This window comes from Triturus cristatus, chromosome 5_2 (assembly GCF_964204655.1).
Source record: "Triturus cristatus chromosome 5_2, aTriCri1.1, whole genome shotgun sequence".
Lineage (NCBI taxonomy): Eukaryota > Metazoa > Chordata > Amphibia > Caudata > Salamandridae > Triturus > Triturus cristatus.
Genome location: NC_140588.1, coordinates 271,184,612 through 271,202,143, shown reverse-complemented (window position 1 = coordinate 271,202,143; position 17,532 = coordinate 271,184,612). Strand labels below are relative to the sequence as shown.

Below are 17,532 nucleotides of genomic sequence, written 5' to 3'. Positions count from 1 at the left end.
AGCATGGTGATTTATTATAAAGTAACATTTTGATTTCTTGGGAGAGTTCCACCTCTGTTAGATGGCTGTGTAGTTCCTAGATCATTCCTAGGCAGGTCAATGGAAAGTGATATCTTCCAAGTACTTGTATTGCAGTATGTGTGATCAGCTATATTCCCTCTCGTAATAAACATGTTTCATTGCTGTTAGTTTGTGACACATGTTTAGTCATTTTGGCTTCTATTTTCCCTCTTGCTCTTTGAAATTCAAGATCTACACATCTAGAGCAGCTAGACTTTTCTCAGTTTTTAACCTCGATATTTTGCATTCCAGGTCTTTTTGTCTTTTCTTTTTCAGTCTCACTAAACACTAATTTGGTAATATGAGCTATTGGTTCACCTCACAGGACAGCTTTTTTTGTGTCCCATATAGTGGCTAATGCTATTTTTCTGTCTCATTCTCACCCAGATAGTTTTATCACAGCTTTGTCTAATATTAGGATAGAGAGCTGAGTTGCAAAAAGCAACCTCATTTATCTTCCAAATATGTTCCAGTGTCTGTATTAACGGGGGTATGGTCAGCATCATTAACTTCAACCAACATAATAACTCTGATCAAGTCACTGAGATTAGTAAAAACATAAGTGTTTCAATATGACTTGTGGGTATTGGAAAAGAGTTCAGTCTCTCCCTCTCCCTGATGAATATCAAGCCATACGTATGAGCTATAAATATTCCATGCCTATAGTCACTGAGGTACTAGTTTTTGTTGATTTCCATGACGATGTTGTGCTATCCAAACTTGCGTTCAAAGGCACATTGAAATTTCCTCGCTTCACTCGGCGTTCCCCATTAAAATCCGCCAACACCGGTAAAAGGTGGGAGTAGAACCTCTCCTTGTTCTTATTGGGACTACATGTAAAGAAAAGTGTGTTAGCCCTACTGTGGATGTAGCATCTTATTCCTGCTATTTTTTCTTGTCCCTTTCTTTTGTCTCTATAGGTGGAACTTAGTCTAAAGGGAACGCCTTCCTTAATTGAGATTGCTGCTACTCTGGTTTTGGAGTGTGCTGCTGATTGAAATGATACTGCGCAATACCTAGATTTCTTAATAGTCTCATCACAAGTCATATTCATAGATTCGTCTCTTGAAGGTATACCACACCTGTGTTTTTCACGACGAGCCATTGTAATAATGCCTTCCTTTTGATGGGGGGAGTTCATTCCTTTTACATTGAAGGTTAGGTTGGTCAGTACTCGGATAGGGTCGCTCATCTTTCTTAACTGGTATGGTTGCTTAGTGGTCGCATCATCTCCCCCTCTCCCTTACAAAACTTCACTCCTTTCCATAAATCACTGTCATTAAGCCGTATCATATTATTATTGATTTATTGCCCATCCAGTCCTCTTAATTGTCTGTGAGTTGTTGACCTCTTAACCTTTTTATAAACATTGTGAATCGGGTGAGTATCACAAAAACATCTTGTATGGGGTCATTTGATAAGGTTCTGGCGCTCGCTTAACAATCACACAAAATTTCTAACTAATCTTGTTTGCCGTGCTCTAAAAGGTAAGGAGATTCACCCACCTCCCCAAATTTTTATGATCGAAGCTCACAAATGCATAACATTTCCGCCTCAAGCACACACTACATTAAATGTCAGCGTACACAAGCGTATATGTATAACAATATTGATATTTTGATGGTCTTTTTTTATTTCTTGGCCTGCTGGCCTCTTCTTTGTTTTTAGCCTTAGAGCCAACACGTGTTTCTTCGTTATGGGGTGTACCCACAACTTCCTCAGGGCTGTATAGCCAATGTGGTATACGGCCTGGAATTACCCCTCAGTCCCGGTTGTACTTCGTCCCGGATAAAATCAATACAATCTTCACAATCGTCACCACTATCCTTGACCTTGTATCCTTTTTTCATGTATCACAAATCTGTTCAATTTCAAATACTTCGAGGTATCTCCTATTTCGAGGTATCTCCTATATCCAGAGAAGTCCTCCCGAATGGGACTACCTGTCCCTCTCTGATGTGAGAGCGAGTACGTTTGGATTGCATACCAAAACATAACAATCTAACATTCCTTGAAAATCTATGGGCGGGGGCTACCTTCTGAGACCTCCTACAATAGCAAACAAACAGTACAATATAATTATTTTGTTAAAGTTACTCAACCAATTTGGTGGAGCATTGGGGCAAGCTCTTTAGGTTACCCACACTATTTTGGTTCCCTCCTAGGTCCTCCTTTTTGTGATTCCCAATTGGTGTGATGGATTGTGCTTTGATCATTTAAATGGGGTTAGGGGCTATTCGCTCATCTCAAAGAAGAGAATGATCCGACCACAACTCTTGTTTCAATATGCAGCTCGACTTTCTCTAATTTACAATTGTTACTTTACATTTGACCCCAATTTGAGAGTGCTGTATAATTGTAATCTAAGTAATGATGTGCATTAATCCTGTCTAGTCAAAATATGTATTAAAACTCCACTCAGAGTTCTGTACTGCCTTAAAAATGTACTCGTATTAGGCTATGTGGAGAGCCATTTTTAGGTCTCGCCTGACCCAGCGCATGCGCTGGTCTGGCGAGACCTATTGAGAGGGCTCCAAAAAGTGCTACCAGGCCAGCCTGGAGCTACAGTGCATGTGCGTGGGCGCGCGCGCTGCGCTTTACCGATTACTTTCGCGGCCGCAGGGCCGCTTTGATGTTTGATCGCGATCACTTTCACGGCCCCACAGCCGCTTGGCATAGCCAATAGGTCTCGCTTTTGGGACCTTATAAGTATTTAGTTATGCAACTGTTGCATGGCTAAATACTTATAAGGTCCCAAAGGCGAGACCTATTGGCTATGCCAATGCTTGTTGTCATTGTGGCCAGTTATGCTTTTATTCAATGGCATCACCAGTTTAGTTCTTCCTTCTCTCCTCATCATCTTTTGTTCCTTTCCTTTCCCTTCTCTTCTGTCTTCTTGGCCTCTGTGTCTGCCAAGTGGGGCTTTTCTTCCATGCAGCCTCTTTCTCCTTTTCTTGATTGGGTTTAAGTCTAGTAAGGCGAGCACCTATTGTCTTATAGTTACAAAAGATGGTTTATTGATCATGCTGAAGAGTAAACAGAAAGGTATCTCCACCTTTTAAAGCATTTGCTTACATTTAAGTGCTCTCCAGTGTCAACACTGAGACCTATTGCAACAGGCATATTGTGTCATCTGTGTAAATGATTTGTTCCGCTTGCTACTCTGCTCGCAGTATCTCCTTTTTCACTCTGAAAAAAAGTGAATTTAGATCAGTGTTTTCTTCATTTCGAAATTCATTTAGATTCTGTGGGTGTGATAAAGTTCAATCACTCTGTCTATAAAGTCCTGTTGACGTTTCTCGAGCTCGCACATCTTTGCTTCGATCTCATCTCTTTCATGAGTACCTTCTGTCACTTCCTCCTCCACTTTTTTTTAATATTATGATTTAGTTAGGCTATGGATGTTGTGATTTATTAAAAAGCAAGGGTATGCAGTTCCTGAGGGGAAGGGGGAAATAGGAGTAATGTTTTTTTTTGGCAATACCAGGTGTTCGTAAGGCGAAGAAAAGATGGAGATGGAATAGTTACCATTAGGAGCAAGATCCCTCACACACCCTGAAGGGTGTCATGCTTCATCATAGGGCAGCTCCTCATTGGGCTGTCGCTGCAATACCCAACGGGCCCCGCAGGGGGCTCTTTGCCAGAGGTCTTCTCTGGTTGCCGACGTGAAGCTTAAAAGTACTGTACTGTACATGTGTAGTGAGTAGAGATGGGAAAAGCTGTGTGTGAATTAAAAATAGCTATCGGATTCGAAAAAAAGAATTTTATTCGCTGGGTTCCTATGCTATAAGTAAAAACCAACTGACTAATGAGTCGTGGCTGAAGAGGGGAAGTATACCCACTTGAGCTCAGGGTGATGTATGTAGTGTGACGGTAGTCAACATGTTTCATGCCCTATATCATCCAGAGGGATCTTGGCATTTCATCAGAACCGGAAAATCCTCATCGAATCTAGAGGAAATGGTATGGGTATAGGTAATCGAGGTTCCGTCCCCTACAGTCTGGACTCGTGTGGTAGTCCAGTGTGAAAGTGAAATAATTAAAACGAGGAAAAGTTACGTGTACCTTCTGGAAAACACCTGGAGGGGAAAGAGCAAGTAAAAAAACATGGTTAACCAACCACAGTTACATTTAGTTGGGAATATAGGGTGCCCAGGGGAAAGGCACCGTCGCAGGACATCATATAAAACCATGGGCGCAAATTCACAAACTGGGGCGAATCTATAAGTACATGCAACTACACTTGTCAATCAATCAATCATGCATGTCAAAAGTAATTTAGTGATAATGACAAATAACAATGTCCCTAGTAACAGGGGACTGTCCTGCAGGGGCAGGTGGTGGTGTTACACCGCAGGAGTATCCCAACTCAAGTGTCTTTTTTAGGCCAGCCGAGGGCTGGAGAGTGCAGGCTGTGAGGGACTCCTCTAGAAGGGGGGGATCGAACAGTAAAGTTATACGAGAGGGGGGAGGCCATGGCACACCGATGGATGTGCTAGCAAAAGCATGGGGGGGCTTAAGTAAGCTTGCACCGGCTCCATAGTGTGCTGGATGGTCTGTCCTCATGAAAAGAGGTGCTAAAGGGGCCAGGTGGGGCTGTACAAGTGAGCCGTTGCGTCTGACATCAAGTGGAAATAACTAGGCAGGAGCATATGGCAGATGCCAGTGGATGAAAAATTGCCCCGATAGGTGTGTTTTAGCAACAGACGACTAGGTAGCCAAATACGTCAAGAAGGGAGGGCACCGCATGGCGATTCCATCGGGGGTAGGAATGCGGGCTCCCAGTACATACTCCACTGGAGGTTCAGCAAAGCACGGGAATAAAAAGGCAATGAGGGGGTGGTAGAAGTAAGCCGCCACATGTGAATACAGGTGGGAGTGGCTAGACAGAAGTGTTGCGGATGTCGGTGGCTGGATACTTGCATCGGTTAGTATGCTAACAACAAAGTTAATAGCCGAATATGTAGAGAAGTAAAAAGGGGGAGGCGAGCCCCTATTGCAGTTCTTTCAGAGGTAGAAATGCATGCACCCAGTACTTACTCAACTGGCGGTTCTCCGAATCTCAGGATCTACCCGTGTCTGGCCGTCACCAGGAGTTCCTGGGGCCAGATGGGTGCGGTCTTATCTTTATGTGGACGTAGGGAGCAGCGAGACTAGAGAGCTCCCATATACTCAAGAGAGTGGAAAAACATATGGAGGCGCCATATTGAAAACTAAAAAGTGGGTGCCATCTTGTAGAGGTGTTCCTCGGTGATAGAGAACACTCGTAACATATGAGAGTGGCAACACTGTAAGGTATAGATCCACTGGAGGGATATTTAATATTAGAAAGGTACTCAGAGGCTCACAGAAGTTTTATAGAGGGGCTCGCAGAAACAATGATATGCAAGAAAATACAGCTCCTTAGATTGTTAAAATTAATGTCCGCAGAGGCTCACAGAAGTGGTTAGAGGACCTTGCATAACCAATCCAATGTGAGGGAAACCTGGATCCTTGGCCAGCGGCAGGCGAATCCCGCATGTTCTGCTGCTAGCGTGATCGCTCCGCTCCATCCCCTCATCCACTTCTGTGTCATTCTCCGCGGTACACCTAGCCGCGGTGCAGTTAGCTAGTCCGAGAGATACTGAAAAGTGGCTGAGAGGCGGCGGATTTTGTTTTTTTGCCTGCGACGTTCAGGCATGCATTTCGGAGTTGCTGGTGGAAGGCTGGCGAAAATGGCAGTGGAAAGGTCATCGTTGTCTGAAGACCTTGGATATTGGCTCCCTCTTGGCCCCTCCGTTGCTCCCTGACGGTTTGGAGACAGAGCCAGAGAGAAGAATTATAAGGCTGCCGATGCTGAACAGGGCCCTCACAGTGCACAACAAAAGGTGGTAAGTGTTGGAGCCTTACTCACCCATTTGAATGATAAAGGGAGAATCTGTGCCATTGCAGGCCACATTGCTAAGCATCATCAATTAATTATTGGGAAGCTGTATTGTCACTGTCATTAGATTTGACTAATAAATGTGTCGGTACCTGTAGAACTTTCACGGTCAAATGGTCTAAGTGCAGGTCCTCACCAATGTATCACCAAGGTATCATAAAGTATAAAGTCGCATTGGAAAGGGTAGGGGCACCTCCATGTTTCACGCCAGCAATAAAAACCCAAAAGGAGTTCATACGGACAAGAGTACTGGCAGTGGGTCGCTGGTTTGGTTCCTTCCTCCCCCTCCTCAATTGAGAAGAAGTACTCCGGGGCTGTACATAATGGGGAAGCATCTAAAAATCCCAAATATATTGGCGCCATAAAATGAAAGCGCGTTCAACTCATTCGAAGGCAGCATCAGCTGCGGCAAGAGCCGAGAACAGATTAAAATCAAGATGTGGATTTGCAGCAATATCAAGCCCTCTGAGCTCAGAAGAAGATGAATTGGAGTCCAGAAGGGAGGCCGGACAGGAGGCACAGGCATGGAGAGTATACCACAAGGGCAGTCGGAAGAGAAAATTAGGCCTGAGGAAGAGCTTGCCTTACAAAATGGTATATTGAAAATGGTAAACAAAGGCGACCGGGCTTTAGAGGATAAGAAGAGGAATGGACCGTAGGGGCAACCCAAGGGGAGAACAAAGGTGGTCCCCACAAGAGGGTGTGAATATAAATGAAAACACAACTAGCCAGTTCTGTGGGAAGTCAAAAGAGTATCCACTCTTCACTAAAGCTAAACCTGCTCCAATTGTACCACCTGCCTTGCACGGCCCTCCTGTTGCTACACATTCCGGCCTATTGCTATGTGAGTTATCCTCTGCCTCACATTTGATTCCATCAGAAAACAAGGGCAATACCCCAGCCACAGTGCAAGCCAGAGCCCTATTCTTTAAATGTAGAAGGCAAGGCTGCTATAGGGCTCCAGAAAGAGGCACAGACAGAGCCAGGCATGCTTCTACCCAATCCACCAGTACAGCTGCAAAGAGATTACACTATCATGCAATGTGATATAAAGACCATGCTAAATCTTATCCTGGATGAAATAAGAGAACTCAAGATAACACAGGCAAGTGAGATAGCATCTCTCCTTCACCGGTTGACGAAAATTGACGACGCAGTTGGCACCTTTCCAGTCAGAATGCAAGAGATTGGATTTCCCAGCTTGAGGACCAGATGACCACCATGCAGCAGCAAGTTAACTCCGCCAAAAAGAAGAAAGCCTCATTAGAGAACAAGCTTGAGGAGCTGGAAAATCATTCCCGGCGGTCTAATCTGCATCTAGTTGGGGTTCCAGAAGGATGTGAAGGGGGCCAAACTATTCAATGGATCGAAACCCCAAAACTGGTCCCAGGATGCCTGTTTCTGGTCTAGAGAGGACCTGGCCTGTCAGTTCGGGCTACACTGTTCCCATGAGGAATACAGTCAAGACTGATTTTCATATGGTTGGGTCCAAACTGGGGTGACGTAGTGACCAAAATAGCGATGGATTAAATCCAGATCTGTGACTTGGGGTGAGTGGTTGAAATGTTTCAGCACTCCCTCCGTCATCTTGTTGTGTTTGCTTGGTTTCTGTATCAACACATGTGGCTCCCTCAAGGAGCCCAAGTCCCAAGCTGTGGTACAAATACATCCTCTGGAGCATGGTCAATCAAAATTTTATCACAGAGCACATCTTCAGCTGTAAAAGTTGTTTTTTTCATTCATCTAATTGGTTATCCCTACGTTCAGCCACACTTCTTTAAATGCTGGCGTCCAGAATACTATTCACCTGATCACTGTTTGACTGACTCCATGACACCCATAACTCGGGATCTCCATTGGCTTCCCATCCAGCATGCATAACATTTTAATCAACATTATCTACAATGCCATCCAAACTAACATGCATGACTACATGAGTGAAAAAACATGCCTTCTTTGGTAGCATCCGCACCACCCTCAAATGTATGTGCTAACACTGAAGATCCGCAAGCCAAATTAAGAGAAAGCTTGTAATCAACCCTTCTCTTTCTTTGCCCGACTCTCTATGGAACAATTCTTTTTATTAGTTTTTGTAAAGCCATAACAACACAAATACCTACATCCACTGGCCAGCACAAGTTAAATGCGAAGATGGGGACACAGCTATGCGCCTACAACCCGGAGGCCGGCACCGAAATTCAACATAACAGTGGCTAGTGTTCATACTGCGTACCAGTGGGAAGCAATCTGCCCTATTCATGCAATGGCTCCTGAAACAGAAAAAGAACATTAAAACTAAAGAGCCCAATAAAGGAGAGGAGAAAAAGAAACAGAAAGAAGAGTCACCTAACTACTTGAACAAAACACCCATCTTCCTCCGACCCTTCTCCCCCACCCACCACACCTCCGCACCCAATGATGGTCCTGACTCCCACCTGAAGTGTTTAATATAGTCATGTTCTAACCTTTCTTTATGTGCCCATGTCTTGGGCAGTGGAAATAAGAAATCGAATTTGCAAGAACTTGGGAAAAGTCACCTCCCTAAATTCCTGAACCAATAAAGTGATAAATGGTGCCCAGAGTTCCATATATGCGTCCGCTTTATTATCCACCATCATAGACATGTGTTCCATCGCTAATTCAGTCCACAGCCTTCTCAACCATGCCGTGTGGTTGGGGGCCACCGTAGACCCCCAGTGAGCTAGTAGCTCCAATCTTCCAGCGTTAAGAGCTAAAGCCATTTTCTTCCCTCTAAGTGAGTGTAAGGGAAAGGTCAGGGGATTGGGGAGACCTAGCAGAATACAGGCTGGGAAGCACGGAATATCAGTGTTAAAGGCTTCATTTATATCTTTCAGAATCAATTACCAGTATCTCGCCAGTTTGGGACAATGCCAGATTAAGTGTACCAATTAACCCGTCTGTCCGCACCCCCTCCAGCAATTTACTCTGGCCGGTGTGATTTACCAATAAGATGCAACCTTATATGCTGCCTGTGTGCCCGGGATATCCTGCGCTGTGTGAAAGGTTCTATAAAATGTCTTTCCATTTCTTATCTGTAAGTGTTCTGCCTATTTCCTACTCCCACCTCAGCTGACCCTTGGATTTTGTGGATGTGGCAGTTGCTGAAAGCAGAGCCTAAAGCTCTGATACGATGCGCTTGTCGTTTGTTTTAGTGACTAGCCACTTTTTGAATTGAGTCAAATGACGGGAAGCCCCTATTCTCATGTCCGGGGAAGTTACCTAGTGAAGATCCTGGTTATATATGAAGAGATCAGATGCCGATATAGCGTAATCTTGCTGGAGCTGATCGAAGGAATAATCCAATTCTGATCAAATAGTGAACCTACCCTCTTGCAACCCTTCTCACCCCACCGCTGAAATGATTCTGACTTACATCCAAGGGAAAAATCAAGATTGTCTACCAATGGGGTCATCGGGGAGGGAAATGTAGTGAGCCCATGTCGGATCACTGTTGCATCCCATACTTTTAAGGTATTTGCAGTTATCAGGGAGGAGTAAAGCCCCCATGCCCTATGCTTTCGAGGAAGCCAAATCTCTCTCCAAATATTACTCCTGCAATCGCTTGGTCCATGAATGACCAGGACTTCTCTGACATGGGGCCTTTCCATTCTATTCTAAAGCGTAATTGTGATGGCTGAAAGTATCTCTGCACCACCGGGACCCCCATTCCCCCTCCTGCTTTAGGCTTAGTGATCTGATGAAAGCTGAGTCGTGGTTGCTTCCCACCCCATATGAATCGATTGATTGCTCATTGCAAATTGCATATGGTTACTGAGGGTGGGGTCAGCAGGATAGTCTGAAAAGATATAGAGTGTCCATGGCATGATCGTCATCTTGACAGCCGCGATATGTCCTGCCCAGGAGAGGCCCACCCGGTTCTAAGTGGCCAGAGTTTTATTAGTTTGTTCTAAAAGTGGCCCGTAGTTAGTCCGGAGTGGTTGATAGATTTAGTATTAGTGATTCAGAAAGGTTTACCTTAAAACCGGACACCCCGCTAAAGCAACTGAATTAACCTACCATAGCAGAGAGTGAAGATGCACGATCCTTCAAGGATAAGACCACATCGTCAGCATACAAGCTTTTGCTGTGTGTGTCTCTGCCCCCAAGCAGACCCAGGAAATCAACGGGTTATCTCTAATTCTTTGTGCCATCGGCTCCATAAAGAGGGCAAATAGTGGTGACAAGGGGCATCCCTGCCTTGTTCCTCTGTATATAGGGAAGTACCCGGATCAGCATCCATTGACTCTAACACAAGCCTTTGGGGAATTATTAATGCATCTCGTCCAATCGAGGAACTTCTCTCCAAAGCGGAACCGACTAAGCGTTTCAAATAGAAACGGCCAATGCACCCTGTCGAAAGCTTTTTCAGTGTTGACAGAAAGTAGGAGAGCCTCCTCACGGGAGTGGTGGATGAGATTGGCAGGCGCCTAGGTTCAGAGTCAGCGTGATCTGTGCATGATCTGAGAGAGAGCGAGGTTCAATCATCACCTCAGCTATGCTGTCTTTTAGTGCATCTTTGATTAGAAAGTGATCTATGTGAGCATAGGAATTATGGGCAGCTGAAAAGAATGTGTAGTCCCTGGTTGTGGGGTGTGTTTGTCTCCAAATATTGTTAAGAGAGCTGTTCGCAAGCCATTAAAGCCCAGTCTGCGAGAGAGCCCCAGCTTGCGAAGTCCTTTGCCTGCCTCTCTAGAAGGATCTCTTCGCTCCATCTAAAACGGACTTCCTCCCTAGGAACAAGCATTTGCAATGCAACAGGTATAGCATTTGCAAGAGTTTAAGCTATTGGCATTGTAAATGCCAATTACTTTTATTTATCTGTTTGATAATTAACACATAAATAAAAGGCATTGTCATTTACAATGCCATTAGCTCAAACTCTTGTAAATGCAAGAGCTATTTCATTTCAAAGAAGAGGCCACCATTGTCCCAGGCTGCTTGGAAAGTTAAAGCGCGCATGGCACACTGAATGTTGCAATAAAGCATGCCGAGCCTGCAGTAGGAGAAACTCATTAAAGAAAATAGGGCTTACAGACTAAATAAGTAAAAGGGCCAGTCCTCATGGAAGGTAACAAATGAAGACAAGGCGGTACTAAGGAGGGACTTACAATCCTATTAACGATTCAGAAACCAGCATTTACCAAGGACAATGACACAAGCCAATGAAAAATATGGGTGGAGAGTGGGCGGATCTACAAGTCCATGTTTGAATACAGCATGCCTCGCAGAGCAACGCATTTGCTGCCCAGGCACGAATTAAAAAACTACAAACATTCTCGTCTCCGTCTACTTCAAGGCATTCTAAACTGTTCAGGCAAGCACCTTGGTCACTGCACAGAATATACAGGCAGATGGCTCATTGGATTAGCAGGGATTGAGTAACAAACACATGATGGCATGTAACCCTCTATGTAATGTGACAACACCAATGCCCTCTTCCCCATTGGTAGACTATCCTGATCCACACATTGTTCATTTGCATCTTCTAATACCTCCGTATTCACTCTTTAGCATATCATTATCACTTTTATAGCTTCTGAAAAAGGAGAAGTTGTGCATGAACTATAGGAATGATAGGAACGCCAGCCGAGATGCAACTCCAACATTAAAGATATATTTGGAAACATTGGGAATAGATGCTTAAGACAGAAGTAGACATGTTTTCACAATTTTCGTCAACTAGGTGATGCGTTTCCTGCCTAAGAGAATTCAGATATGAGGAGTATGCTTCTCCCTCTTTTAAGCACTGTGACTACTTTCAAGGGAGCTGGATAAAGCACAGACTAGAACCCCACTTTTTATAACTTCCCATTTTAAGATCCTTTAATTTATTCCATTTTGCAAGTATAGCTGGGCTGATATCTGGGAACAAGAAACTAAACACTAAATTATTGGCAGAGTTATTGGCTTTACGTTTTAGCAGCACAGGCTTTCAGTGCTCCAGTCTTTTTTCCTAAAGTTGTGCAGTCATTTCCTCAAATGGCCGAGATGCCAGGTCAACCCTGAATACCTGCAATGAAAGGGCTTCCATTTTGCATGAGGCGGAGGACACTGTGGCACCAGTCGCCACATGCAGTATGTGAACTGTTCAATTAGATCTTTAACACTGACTGGTCCCCCTGTTTGGAAAAGAGCCCGTATTGTCCGCCTTTTGAAAATGCCTTCTATAGATACTTTGGGGTCCATTAGAATAACGGGCGGATCCGCCCGCCAAAAACCTCCGCCCGCTGCAAATTTTCCCCCCGCCACATTACCATGGCGGGGGGGGCCCCGGCGGACGGGAAGACCATCCGCCGGTTTTCCGCCGGTAGGCAACCCACCCGCCTGATTGCCTACCAGGTGGAAAAGCAGTTTATATGGTGGTGGTGTCTGGTAGACGCCACCATCCATATTACTATGCAGGCGGGGACCTGCCTTTCTGTGGCGGCAACGCCGCCACGGAAAGGCAGGCGGTTTTTGCCATTGGGGGCCCGTAGCGGGCCCCCAGGGATTCTGGGGGGTGGGGGGTGCACATGGGAGGTACCTATGGCACCCCCCTGCAGTTCCATACACAACATGGCAGGCACCGCGCGGCGCCTGCCACGTTGTGCATGGAAGTGCATGACATGCCTCCTTGGCATTGTGGCGGGCAGTGCTGAGAGCACCGCCCGCCTCAATGTCAAGTATGCAAGATGCGCCTGCCAGTGTGGCGGGCGCATCCTAATACCACCAACGGAACCCCCACACCGATGGCGGTCACATTCCCCCCCGCCATCCTAATGACCCCCCAAGTGTTACGTTTTTTCTTAAACATTGCAGCATCACTCACTGCCCGCAGCTATATAGGAAGCTGATTCCAGGCTACCGATACTAGATACATTAGAGACCTTCCTTCCGGTTTGAAGCTGAAGGATTAACTCTTCCACTTGTTCCGGCTGCGTCCTTGTTTTATATAGCAGAATGTTAAATGGTTGATCACAACCAAGCATGCTAAAGTCAGAATCTATGGAACAGACCCAGAGTGGACAGTGGGGCATGAACACATATCCACTCACTTGAGCACCCCTAAAGCACAATGTGGTGGCTACCTGCTAGGGCAAGAGTGGAACTCCTATTGTAGAGCCCTTTTTGATGGACTATGAGTGACAGGTCGCTGACTGTGTTTCTAAAATGCTTTCTTTAATATGAAATTTTGTTTTTATTTTGTATTGTTTTTTGCTGGTATCACTACTAAGTAAGACCTTTTTAAACCATAATCCTAGTCTATGGATCCTGGCATAGAATTGACTTGATGCAAAACATATCCTCTTATCTACATAACATGTGTATGAAGAGCTTACAATCTTGGTACTAAATATTCCTGAAAAGTGATTTTTGTTTCTCATGTAGTACTTCTGTAAGCAATGAAGCAGATCAAGGAGACTTAGACATGTTAATTTCTAACATGTTTTTTCTGTGATACCATTCAGGTTGAAGACCTTGGGAGATAAATCGAGGGATGCCAAAATAAAAAAGAAACCAAGGTATTGTTTTACATTTTGTAAAATAAAATGTTTTTGTCTACCTTTTCGTTTACTATGAATGCACTGTTTGAAATGTTAAAAATGCTTAATGTTTTTTCACATAGAAGTGTTTTATCTTCAGATCGGTCACTGATTAAAGTCCAGACCGGGCCTTTAGTTAGTGTAAAAGCCTCTCCAATATTTTGGAGTTTCCTATGTGGATGATTGGTGAGTTAATCATCTGTTTGATTGCAGGTGGAAAGGTGGTCATTTAATAGCTCCATATTTGACACTTATTTGGCACTTTTATTGGTGATCCTTGTTAAGAGGCCACTTGTAAATTTCATACATGATCGACTACTTTCTAGAGATATTGCCACCAGATGAGACTCTTGCTTGCAGAATCTACAGCTGATGAAAAAGTGTTGGAATATGACTGGTAAATTGGATCCATTGGAACCCCCCCTTCTTCATTTAAAAGAAACGTTCACTTTGTGTCTCCTAATATTTAGTATTTGTACTTCTGATATATTTCTCAATGAAAGCTCTTTCCGTTTGTCTTATGTTTTAACTTGTTTGTCAGAGATGTTCTTATGTAGACTGTCCTCTATTTGATCTGAAATAGAAAAATGCATCAGAGGGTACACCACTCTCACTTTAGCTCTATATTGTTACAGTTATCATTAATACTAGATTAATGCTTAATCTGAATATGATTTTGTTTTTATTTTGACAGGACTACTCAACACTTGCCAAAGTTTCGTGCTGGAGTGGAAATACTCAGCAGGTAGGTTACTGTTATGAATATTTCGTGATCACCTATTTCTTAAATTAAAACTATATCATGTCTACTTTGTTAATTAGTGATTTTGGTATTCTTTTATGTCAAACATTTGAGTTCAGTCTGTTTACAAGCTTTCATACATAGTTCCAATTCGGTACTACAAGACTAGAGGATACCTAAGATTTATATATTGGGAAATTTAATTCTGTCGAACTAGAAGGATGCAGCACTCTTCAAATGCAAGAGCATGAGGCTTTCATTAGCATGTAGTACAACCTTTTGTTTGCGATCCACATTTTAGATAGGAGTGTAAGGGATGGTAGACTTCATAGTATTGTAAACAAGGGCAAAGCAAATGATAGCCTTGAATGAAAGAAATAATGAATAAGAACACTTGTAACACTCACTCACTCACTCTACCAGCAGTTGCTCTCCTGGCATCTTAGACCAGCTCTAACCTCTTCTCTATGATTGAGTTTGGGAATTTATGCCACCTCTTGGCAGGTTTCAAGACATCTTTATAACGTCGTTAATGTCATAAAGAGGCAATGGCATTAATATCTTATGTGGCCAGAGTCACTCTCCTGGTGCCTATGCACCCTGCATGCCCACCTCCAATCATTGACCTATCCCATGGACTGAAATATGCCTACCTTTTTCTCTTTGTCCTGTTTTTGTCCACAGTAACCCTAAGAAACCTTGGAAAGATAGTTTTATTCAAAGCTGTAAATATATGTTCCATATTGGATTCAGTGAATTTTGTTACAGGTGCTAACATACTCTTGTAGAAGTGCAAAGACAGGACGCAAAGCCCATTAAGGACATTTTTGAATGTGTTTTCAGCTATTTGGTGCCAGATTTGAATTCCTAATCAATGCATTAGTGCTTTGTTAAAACAAGTCAATTGGATTCTGTTGTAAAGTACAGAATCACTGCTTAATTTGAGTAGGTGATTGAAGGCAGGGCTCACCAACACTCATTTTTAGAGTCCGGCAATTACTTTTCCTCATCAGATTATAACTGAGCATGAGAGAGAAAAATATGACTAGACAATGAAAGGGAAGAGACAGACGAGAAAAAAATTGACAAAGAAGAAAAGAAAGCAAAGGCGAAAACCTAAAATTTAGCAAGAACAGCAAGGAGTGTCTGGTGGTGAAAGAAACATGAGGTGCAATCAAGACTAAGCGATCTTGGTATTTGGCACCATAGCATCTGCCGTAGGCTTCTGAGAAAAACGTTGGACACCAGTATTCTTTTTTTTTTTTTTTATTATTCTTTTTACTAAACTGTTGCTCAGTGTACGAGAAGCTTGAATACTTTTACATCCAGCAAATGACTGCATTCTTAATCATAACATCACACACGTTAGACCAGTGTTGGAGCAGGACTATACCTGCACTTAACTTTAGAATTCCTGTGTCTCAAAATATTGAGGAATGGAAGTTGACCCCTCCCACCCTATCCCTCAACCGCCTCTCTATATATGTCAACTATCCCATATTTTCTCCCACTTTGTAGGGCATCCCCATCTCTGGTGGACTACCTACTCGGTTCCTTGACACCAGTCTACATCTGCCTCTCAATCTAAAACCTGTGGCGGTCTCTCTGCCCCCCATGCTCGGGCTATATTTCTTTTTGTGATTCCAGATGCCTGCATAAGCCATATATTCTGGTATTTAGGCCACTCCTCATCTCCGGATATGCACAGAATGTGATGCTGGCCTGTGACCTTTGTCATAATTTGTACCACCCTACTCCAAACACATTGTATTTCCAGGCACTCCCGGAGTATGTGATCAAAGGATCCTGTTTCCCCACATCACCTAATGCAAAGGGCGCTTTTGCTCCTCCCCAGACGACTGAGTAATATCCTAGAATAATACGACTTATGAAGCACATGTAGCTGGAAAGGGCAAAACCTAGCTCATATCGCCAGCTCCCTGGGAGCGTCTGCCCAATCATCATTTTCCAAGGGGCACCGGTCCTTATTCCACCATGCCCTCAGCTTTACCAAGGGATCCAGGAAATTATTCATGAGTTTTGGGTAGGTTAAAGAAACTGCTTTTTCCGGCATATGATATAACAATATACGGTTCTCTAACAGTGCTGCATCTGATAGTGTCTTCCCTTCCCATATATGATACCTTTACGCATGGCCCAACTGTAGATACTTAAAGCATTCAGTGTCTGCCATCTTAAACTCCTGCTGTAGGGTCTCAAATGTGATTTAAGCTTGCCCCCTCCACACATCTCCCAGTTTCTCAATTCCTATCAATTCCCATTTGTAGTAGCCCCGTAGGTTCCAGACTTCTTGTAGAATGTCGCTGCCCCTCAGGGGGATTGTCCCTCTCAGCTTGTTCTCCCACCCCAGTAATCTGGTGGCTTCCCTCCAGGCTCGCACCGTCACCTGCGTATGCGGCGGCAGCTCGCTCCTTCTTCTCCTGCTATAAAGCAACACTGAGTATCCCTGTGTACCCATGGTCTGTCTATCGACCCTATAGGCAGGTTCTGCAATATCTGAGAATATCCCATCGTCAATCACTGACAGTTGGGATGCTCAGTAGTATTTACGTATATCAGGAATGGCCAGTCCCCCTTTATATACTCCTATTTGCAGTTTGCAGAGTGCTTTTCTCAAGCATACCCATCTCATAGAAGCTGTCGCAATAGACCATCCACTTTTTGGAAGAAGGTATGTGGGATCTTATTTGGGACATTTTGCAGAACGTATAACAGTTGTGGCAGAATCATCATTTTAAACAGCACCGCTCTGCCCATCAGGGAGACCGGGAGTTGCCGCCAATGAGCCACGTCTCCACTAAGCTGGTCCAGATTTGTGTAGAAGTTTGAGAAAATCCTTCCCATATTTCATTATATAAATGCCTAAGTACTGAAACCCATCTCGGACAAATGGAACTGCACATTGGGTCAACGATATGGGGGTTTCGTCACACGTGAAAAATCATGGACTTATCCCAATTAATTAATTCAAAGAGATAACAAATATGTAGCATCCTATTTACCGCCAATTGTGGTCATGTGGCATAGAGCAAGATGCCATAAGCGTATAGGAAAAGTCGTTCCTCTCAATTCTGGTCACAGTCAATGCCTCTCATCAGGGGATCTCCTTACACCCACTCTGCCATGGGTTCCAGTGCCAGAGCAAAAAGCATTGGGGACAAAAGGCACCCTTGCCAGGTACCCCTATGCGATGCGGCATGCAACATAACATTGTTCACCCTCATGCAGGCCAGTGGACCACT

The 17,532-nt window shown here is 44.0% G+C and overlaps 1 protein-coding gene across 1 annotated transcript in view; it reads left to right on the top strand.

Moving 5' to 3' along the window:
* The window catches only part of DTNBP1 (dystrobrevin binding protein 1), a 516,522-nt gene that overhangs the window by 71,831 nt on the left and 427,159 nt on the right, over window positions 1-17,532 (top strand). Inside the window, exons 2-3 of the mRNA XM_085607033.1 lie at window positions 13,453-13,506; window positions 14,222-14,272. Coding sequence (XP_085463159.1) covers window positions 13,453-13,506; window positions 14,222-14,272 — 105 coding nt within the window. The remainder of the gene's footprint in view (window positions 1-13,452; window positions 13,507-14,221; window positions 14,273-17,532) is intronic.